The sequence below is a fragment of the Crocodylus siamensis genome, chromosome 12, assembly GCF_052110815.1.
Source record: "Crocodylus siamensis isolate JL-2025a chromosome 12, ASM5211081v1, whole genome shotgun sequence".
Taxonomy (NCBI): domain Eukaryota; kingdom Metazoa; phylum Chordata; order Crocodylia; family Crocodylidae; genus Crocodylus; species Crocodylus siamensis.
The window spans coordinates 28,360,151-28,368,882 of record NC_143406.1 but is presented as its reverse complement, the minus strand read 5'-3'; the positions used below and the strand labels follow the sequence as shown (position 1 = coordinate 28,368,882).

Below are 8,732 nucleotides of genomic sequence, written 5' to 3'. Positions count from 1 at the left end.
GGGTGGCATTTAGGGTGAATCTAGGCGTAATCGGTGGCATGCTAGCCAATAAGGTTAGCCCTCACTGTACTAAGCAATAAAGTTTGCTCGCATTACTGCATTACCTGGAGAAATAAACCAAATCATTTACTGTACTACTCTAATAAGAATCTTGACTTTGTGATCCCAAAAAGATCAACATTTTGATCTATTCATACCTGACACTCGTTGAGTGTGTCCAGACAAGTGTCCACGTGCCTCTTGCCTTGCCTCAAACCCCTTTGAGGCGGGGCAGGAGACATGTGTGGGAATGAAAAAATGTTCCTTGCACTACAGTGCGGGGAGAAAATTAGACCCCTGGCTATCCAGAGGTCTAAAAAAAAAAAAGGGGGGGGGCAAGGCACAGTCCCGGAGCATGCCCTGAGGCAACCAGAGGCTGGATCCTCCAGGGAGACATTCTGGCTGCCAGAGCATCTCCATGGTTGGCCCCTTGCCCTGGTACTGAAACATGTGGCCAGCCAGGCCATGTGTTCAGCACTAGGGCTCCAGTGATGGTGAGTAAGGGGTTGGGGAGGGGGGAGGAGGGGACCATGGGGGACCCCTGCCAGCCCTGCCCACTCCCCCAGCCCCCAATCCCTGCTTTGCCCAGCCCCTCCCCCCACCAGCCCCCTAGACCCCCCTGATCCGTACCCAGCCAGGTCCTGATGCCTTTGGGGCCCCTCTGCTGCCCAGCCAGGCTGGGCCACGGGTGGCAGGACCCAGCACAGTGCGCAGGGACCACATGCCAAGGCCAGCCAGGTCCTGCCACCCTCAGGGCCCCTCTGTCACCTGGCTGGGCTGGGTCCAGGGCAGCGGGACCCGGTGGTTGCAGCTTTTGGTCCCCGTGCACCACATCAGGTCCTGCCATCAAGGGCCCAGCCCAGCTGGGCAGCAGAGGAGCCCTGAGAGTGGTAGATCCTGCCACCAAGAGCCCAGCCTGGCAGCAGAGAGACCCCAGAACCCAGCTGGGTCCAGTATGCAGTCCCCATGTGCCACGCTGGGTCCTGCCAGAAAGGCCCTGGCCTGGCTGGGTGGCAGACAGTCCCCAGGGCTGGAAGAAACTGGCTGGGCCCAGCTCGCGATCCCCTTGTGCCACGCCGGGTCTTGCTGCCATGGCTTAGAGTGTTCCACTCCCACTGCTGCTGCTAAAGGTAAGTTATGGGCCCTTGGTGGGGGGGGCCTGTGGCCCTCCAGGGTGCCTGGGACCCTGGGTGGGGAGACTGTGGCCCTCCAGGGGGAGCTGGGACCCTCAGCAGGGGGCCTGGGGGCCTGTGGGGGAATGGGGATGTGGCTCTCCAAGGGGGAGCTGTGAGGGGAGCATTCCATGTGCTGTGGGGGCCAGGGGACCCACCCCTCCTGAGTAGCCCCCCCACAAGGTCCCCCACATCCACAGTCTCCCCAGCAATTGCCCCACACCTACCCACACACCAACCCACATCCCTCCACGCACACACACACACACCTTCCCCAACACTCCTTCCCACCCCCTTCCTGCAAACACCACATCCCCCCCATCACACACCCATCATGTGCAAAGAAAATGAAAAGCACACATCAACAAATATAGGTATTTAGAATTTATTTTATCATGATGATAGAGACACTGGTAGGCTTCCACACTGTAACATTTAATTTTAACATTGTAAATATACCAATAAAGCATTGCCCAACTGATTGCGCGCGCGCTCTCTCTCTCTCTCTCTCTCTTTCTCTAGGTGTGTGTGTGTGTGTGTAGAGTGGTCTTTTGTGTTGATTGTGAAAAACATGGATTTGGGATTTTTAAAGATAGATTTGGGATGCTGCTGTAGCAGTCCATCTGGCACAGGGTGTAGTGACCCCAGGTACCAAGTGGCCAAGCCCCAGAAGCTCCAGAGAGCAAGTAGCCCTAAGATACTTGTCAGAGCAGCTTTTTGTATGGATGGAGCCAGGACAGGGCAGCTTTTATACTGCTGGGTGCTAGCCTGAGGCTTTAGCTCCCCCTGGCTGCAGATCCGGGAGGAGCCAGGCAGAGTTATTTTGCCCCAAGCGGCACAATTTGCTCCACAAAAAAGTGCATGTCTGAGTGTGTGCACTGAGGCAAAAAGCCCCAGCTCAAATTTGCACCGCTTCTATTTGACCTGCTGCAAGCACATGTGCTTGCATGTGCAGACACACCCAATATGTCAAAACTAAAGAAATTCTGCTCAGACTAGAAACAGGCCAACTGATCCTGACTGTAAAGTAAGGGAATCCACAAATGCCTGCATATTAAATAGTTTACCACACTACCTGACCACAGACTCTTACCATAACAGGACTTAGTTATGAAATGGCTTTATATTAGGCAACATTTTTTTAAAAAAGATTCAATTGCAGAGATGATTTTATATATTATATCTCTCTAGAACGTTTTAATGAAAAGTTTTCTGATGCTACATTGAGAAATCCAATTACTTGAGTCCTAGTAGTAGAATTAATCCACAGACCATCTATGAATGTCTTCCACAAACATTATATTCCCTCACCATCTTGTCAATATTAGGAAACATGATCCTAAACAGGTAGCTTCCAAGACAGGGTTATTTTTATAGAATCAGGCAAACTGGACAGTGTGCTTCCTTGGTATATTTAAATGCATTTCTTTTTCTAGGAAATTAGATAATCAAGGTAATAATCAAGTCCTGAAAACTGAATTAGTCCACATACATCAATGAAATCCAATAAACTCTTAGTTTTTGTTTGTTTGTTTGTTTTAATTTCATATGCATAGCATATATGTCCTGGGATATAAGCAGTAAAACCAAAAATGACCTGTTCAGAAAAAAACCCAAACACACACACATGCCTGAGGGAGAGAGTAGGTTAAACAGATACAAATAGGGACCAATTAACATTTCTGCAGTGAAACTGACCTGGTAATACAGGGTGATTTGGTGCCTATAGGCTAAGTACAGACAGTCAAAAAGCCCGAGGCTGAATTGATTCAGTCTTTACAGATTAGTCTAAACTACAGAGTTTAAACTGAGAAGCAAATGAATAGACATGCACTTTTGATTCAGAAAATGCAGCCACATGCCTCCAGTGGCTCAGGCCAGAGGCTGGGAAGCGCTAGAGCATGCCTCCCAGCCTCCCAGCTACTGCCAAAGAGAAGGGATCGAAGCCACAAGGCTTTTCCCCACTCCCTGCTAGCACAGAAGGGGCATGGCCAGGCCCCAGCATGGGGCTAGTACACTGGAGAGGGGGTTTAAATCCCATCCCTGGCCCACACAGGAGCCCAGCCTGGGTCTGCCTGGGTGGTAGAACAGTATCTGCCAGTCCTCTGCCCCCTGCTCCCCGCTTGAGGTTGGGGAGGGCAGCCCCTGCAAGGCTGAGGGGGGGTGAACACCTGGCTGTAAGGAGATACTCTGCCTTGCATAAGTCTTATGTAATGCTGAGGGCAGAGTATTTCCTAAGTTGCATGTGCTCTCATTGTGCTCTCACCTTTGGCAGGACTCTCATGCATTCAACTGTCTTTTGTCTGTGCTTAGGTATTCCCATCCCCCACCTTTTCCAGGTTCTGTTTTATAATACAAATGTAGTTCTCTGCTTTCTCTGGTCACACCAGCCCAATAGTCTGGGACCCTCTCCTGTTCCCTTAGCTCCATCTCTAGCACATACATGTGATGTTTGTGCAAGGTCTTTGCCAACACCTCCCCCCTCAGTCTGGTCCTACAGGGCTTAGCCTTGTGTTCACAGGTGGCAGGGGACCAGTCCCTCCAGCTCCAGTTCCCCAGCCTCTTCCCTCTCCCCCAAGGCCTGAAGGAGCTGAGGGGAATTACACTCCCTTCCCCCTCCCCTTATCTATTGCTTGTGTACCTCCGTTGTTGCCAGAGGTGGGAGTGGGTGGAGTCTCCTGGTCTCCTGCCAGCCCCCTGCCAAGCAGACCCTGGCTTGGGTCCTGTGCCAATGGGAGAGGGGGTTTAAAACCCCTCTCTTCCCTCCACCCAAGCCTGCCTGCCCACACATCCCACCCCCTCTGCTCCAGCAGGGAAAAGTGGCAAGTACAGCCCCCATCCTCTTCTCAGCCAGCCCTCACTGCTCTGGTTAGGAGGCAGAGGGGTAAAGCCAACCCTGCTCTGTGGAGCAGACAGCACAGCCCAGCCCAGGACTGAAAAGCATGCTGGGATGCTGGGGGACTGTGATTTAACTGGAACTAGGAAGGGATCTGGGACAGAAGTTTCATAACCCGGTTTGACCTAAATCAGTTAAGTTGAATACTGCATTCAACGAGCTTTACCTTAAACCAGTTTCAGCCATTTTGAAACTGTTTTATGTGCACTGAACTTCTGTTCTGTTACAGGTTTAAATGAGTTTCTGGTTTATGTTTAACTTCTGTCCCTAGCCATAGTGTTTTAGGCTATATTATCCTCAGTAGTTTCCAGAACTGCATTAGCACACTCCATTTGGACATAGCTGGGTTATAGTAGAAATGAACATACTTCCCCCATCTATTTCTGCAGCTAAAATGGGCCTAAATATTGAGGCTCTGACCCTGCTTATCAAAGCAATTGTCACAAACCTGCAACAGCCCCATATTTGTCATTCCTGGCTTGTTTGTCCTTGGTAGAATGCAGACGGAAGTAAATTTCTCTGTAAAAGGGAAGCATCCATTTTAGTGCACTTGGATCCTCCTCAGCTTTGGCCTGGGGTGATGCAGATCTTAACTCTGATGACTTCAGAAGCATTTAAGAAACGCTTATGAAATCTCTGTGCTGTTCAAACAATACTGCCCAATCACCTATCACAGGATTAACAGGTTTGTGTTACCTCTGCTGTGCTTACAGATATTTTACAGTTAAAGTCAGAAGATTATTTGAAAATTGCACTATTATACATTGGCCAGGCCCTTACATTTAATTTCATAAGAACACTAACTACTGGGAAAGATCAGTAATTTTCAGAGTATCAGCACACAAGGTTTTTGTGCATATCTGTGCATGTGTTCCTGTGTGATGCAAAAAGCTGTGCTAGTTGAATGCACTGCAAACAAAGGGGAATGAGAGAGTAGTTCTCTTAACTATTTTCCAAGCCTCAGAAAGGATACATGTGACTCCCACGAATTTCAAGCACTTCTGACTTCAGTGTAATTTATTAGGCTTCTAAGGTGGACAGGCAAGTCCCTAGAGACGTGTTTTAAAACACTAATAAGAATGCATTAATCCAATCCTCTAATTCCATTTTTGTGTCCTATTTTTGCTCCTCTAAGACACCATCTTCTTGCTTCTTGTCTTTCCGCACTTGTGCTCAGAGGTTCAGAGCCGCTACAGCGGTCAGGGATTGACCCAAATAACGCTTACAAAAGCCAGCTCACCTTGTAATCACATCTGCTTTGCTCATAATCCCTCTAATCAATTAGGGGGGAAAAAATAACTGGTGCTCAGTTTTACAAATCCATGCAGGAAATACACAGTAGGACACAGTAATTGCAGTAATTCTTATTCAGATTATTTGGATCACTGAGAGGTGTTTGTGAAGATGTGCATGGTTTAGATGAATGACCACTCCCACTAGAGTGTTTGTAGCATTGTAACTTTCATAATAGATTATTCATCATTTTGTTACACTTCAGTTAATGAAGCAAGGAGTAAAACCGGTATCATATGACTTCACAATCACATCAGTCATACTGAATAATGAAGAATCTGTCATCGCTGCATTCCAAAATGGAATACTTAGATTCTGGATCTTTTAGAACATTCTCATCATTACAGTGGCAGCAGCATCTGCAGCACAGGAGACGTCAGCAACACAGAGAAGCAGGTAAGCTAAAAATAAATAATATTTGGCTGCAATTTAACACGAGGAATGAAAGATTTAATTTAGAATTTGTCCTGAGTGGTAAAGGAAAAGAAGGGGGCTGAAAAAAAAAAAGCAAGCCTCAAAGCATCCCGCCAATTTTTAACCTAGTTATGGAAAGGTTGCATCACATGGTGCTGGCAATAGGTGACTGAGTAACAGCAGGAGAACTGCCATACTGGGGAAGATCAATCACCTACCTACTCCAGTACTCAGAAAGAATAAGGAGTGGCTAGTAGCGGGTGCTTTACAGCAGTTGTGTTTAACCTACAGCCAATAGGCCGAATTTGACTGGAGGTGCTGTCATCCAGCCTGTGGGGTTCCCCATGGGTCCTGAAATGTTGTGACAGGGGAGCAGTGCCAGCTTTAATTGCCATGGTTCCCAGAGAGTGCTGCCACTGCACCCCCCACTACCAAATTTCCAGACCCGGGGGGAGCCCAGTTGTGTAACTGATAGGGAGTGATTTGGCCAGCGATCTCAAGTGCAACCTTTGTGGGAGAACACAAAAATAGTTACTGCCTCACTGGTGACGGCAGGCGCTTCCCATGCATCACAGATGTCCCAAGCGTGGAACTGCTGCACCTCTCAGAAGCCCCATGAGCCAGAAGACATAGTCCCCTGTAGCTACAGACCAGCCCAAACTAGTTCAGTTTTTAAAAAATGTTTTGGCTGTTCAAGCCAAAGTTTTCAAAAGAAGACTAGAGAGTGGCTCAGCCTGCCAGTGTTACATTGGGTGCATGTTAATAGGGTCTTGGTTTATGAATGAAGCTCTTAGAATGGGTCAATTTGGACACCAAAAATAGAGGTACTCAAATCACTAGTCCCATCTGAAGAATATTAGCCATAGATTTTAAATAATGCACCATATATTGTATCCATGGATAAAAATTTGATTTCGTTGCTAGTCTCTTTCTCTAGTGTAGTTTCATTCCATCCTATGAACACTGCAGCTAATCCTGCCTGTGTGGCTTGTATTTCCTATATTTCTGTTTTAGTGGTCCTGAGTGAATCTATTCACAAAAATCCAACTTCTCTGCCCCTCATAAAGGCTACCAGCCAATATTCTATGCAGTTATAATCCAATGGACCCAAAGCAAAAAAAAGAACAAAGGTTGGATTTTAGCCTGCCCCAGGTCAGCCAAAACAATGTGACACCGGCTACCTACAACCCCAAGCAAGAGAACAAGAACCGCCTGGCATCCTTTTCCAATTTACAGAAGAAGCAGCTCAGCCAGAATCTAGAGGACAAAAAAGCCTTTAAAAAGGAGATCAAAGCCTTCTGGGGGGAAAACAAAGACTTCCATGAGGAGATTAAGGCCTTTCAGGAAGGGGACAGAGCCAGAGCCTTATGGAAGGAGATCAAGGACTTCCGCGGGAAGAATCAGTCTTTCATAGAGGAGATCAAAGTCTTCTTGGAGGAAGATAAGGCCATCCTGGAGCAGATCAAGGACTTCCAGCTTAAAAATAAGGTTTTCCAGGAGCAGGTCAGTGCAATTCAAGAGAAAATTGAAGCCTACCAGGAGAAAATCAAGGGAGCTGAGGAGGAGATCAAAGCTTTTGAGGAAAGGAACGAGGCCTGCCGGGAGGCAATTAGAGCCTTTCAAAGAAAAAACAAGGAGTTCCAGGAAAGAAACAAAGCCATGCGCGAGAGGAACAAAGCTCTGCAAGGAAAGAACGAAACTTTCCAGGAGAAGAACAAGGCTTTCTGGAAGGAATACAAGGCTTTCTGGAAGAAGGACAAGGCCTTCTGGGAGGAGGACATGGCTATCTCAAGGGATAAAATGATCCTCTGGGAACAGTACATGGCTTTCAGAGAGAATGACCAGGACCTACAAGAGGAAAAAGGAGCACTCTGGGACATGATAGAAGTCTTGTGGGATGAAAAATATGCCCTCTGGAAAAAGATATGCAGCCCTCCTGGAGAGGCACAACTAGCTGAAGCTGTAGAAAATGCTGATAGTGATCATGGCCCAAATATACATACTATAACAAAAGGATCTGAGGGAGTCTAGAGGTCCACATTGCTCTTTCAGCCAAGACCTGAGTGCTCATATATGCTGGAATAATATAATGGTTGCTTCTTTGACCTAAGACACTTAATAAAAGCATGAAGCATCTTAAAGAGAAAAGAAAAAAAGCAGCTTCAAGCTTTTTATTCTACCTATGTTTTTTGTTTTTCTACTATTTTCTTTCTGATTAAAATATACTTTGGTTTTGGATTTAATTAAAAAGAAAAAATATACATACATTTCATACATTTTCCTTACAGGTACAAATGAGCAGTTCCCTTGGTCTCTTTGTACAGGAATTGAATGTCTTTTATAAGTGATTCACGAAAATGTAAACAGCAGAGTCAATATTACTATTATTCATAATATAATTTGCCTATATTTAGATTACCACCTGAAATTTCCTGAATTTTGATTTTAAATGAAACAATACAGGATGACATTTGCCAAAAAAAAAAAAGAAAAGTGTTCAGTTAGTCATGGATTTTTCCCCTAAAATTTTTTGTAAACATTTTCATGGAAAATGGGAAATTCTCAATTCACTCTACTCAATGTTAAAATATGAATGCAAAATTTATCTGCCATGTTACGGGGTGTAAGTTGTAGACATGTTGGTCTAAGGACATAAGCAGACAAGGTTCTTTGGGTGAATCTGATATCTTTTATTAGACCAACATAAATAGTTGGAAAACAATTATTAAGCAAACTTTTGGGTTCAAAAACCCTTCGTCAGGCTAAGGAAGTTTCAGCCGTTGGTGTGTGCTCTTTCTGGAACACATACCAGCCCAGCTGCTGGCTGCTCTACTTTTCACTCCATCCAGTGATGGATGGTGCAAAGTTATGAATTGCAATATGCCCATGTAATTCCCTCATGTTACATTTGTCACAAG

The 8,732-nt window shown here is 46.1% G+C and overlaps 1 protein-coding gene across 1 annotated transcript; it reads left to right on the top strand.

Moving 5' to 3' along the window:
* Positions 1 to 6,915: 6,915 nt before the first annotated feature.
* On the top strand, positions 6,916 to 7,845 carry LOC149854842 (uncharacterized). Its single transcript, XM_090023538.1, has one exon. The coding sequence runs from the start codon at positions 6,916 to 6,918 to the stop codon at positions 7,843 to 7,845; it is 930 nt and encodes a 309-aa protein (XP_089879664.1).
* Positions 7,846 to 8,732: the final 887 nt, after the last annotated feature.

Coding starts and splice junctions, on each gene's coding strand:
- LOC149854842 (XM_090023538.1), top strand. CDS start 6,916: ATGGACCCAAAGCAAAAAAAAGAACAAAGGTTGGATTTTAGCCTGCCC.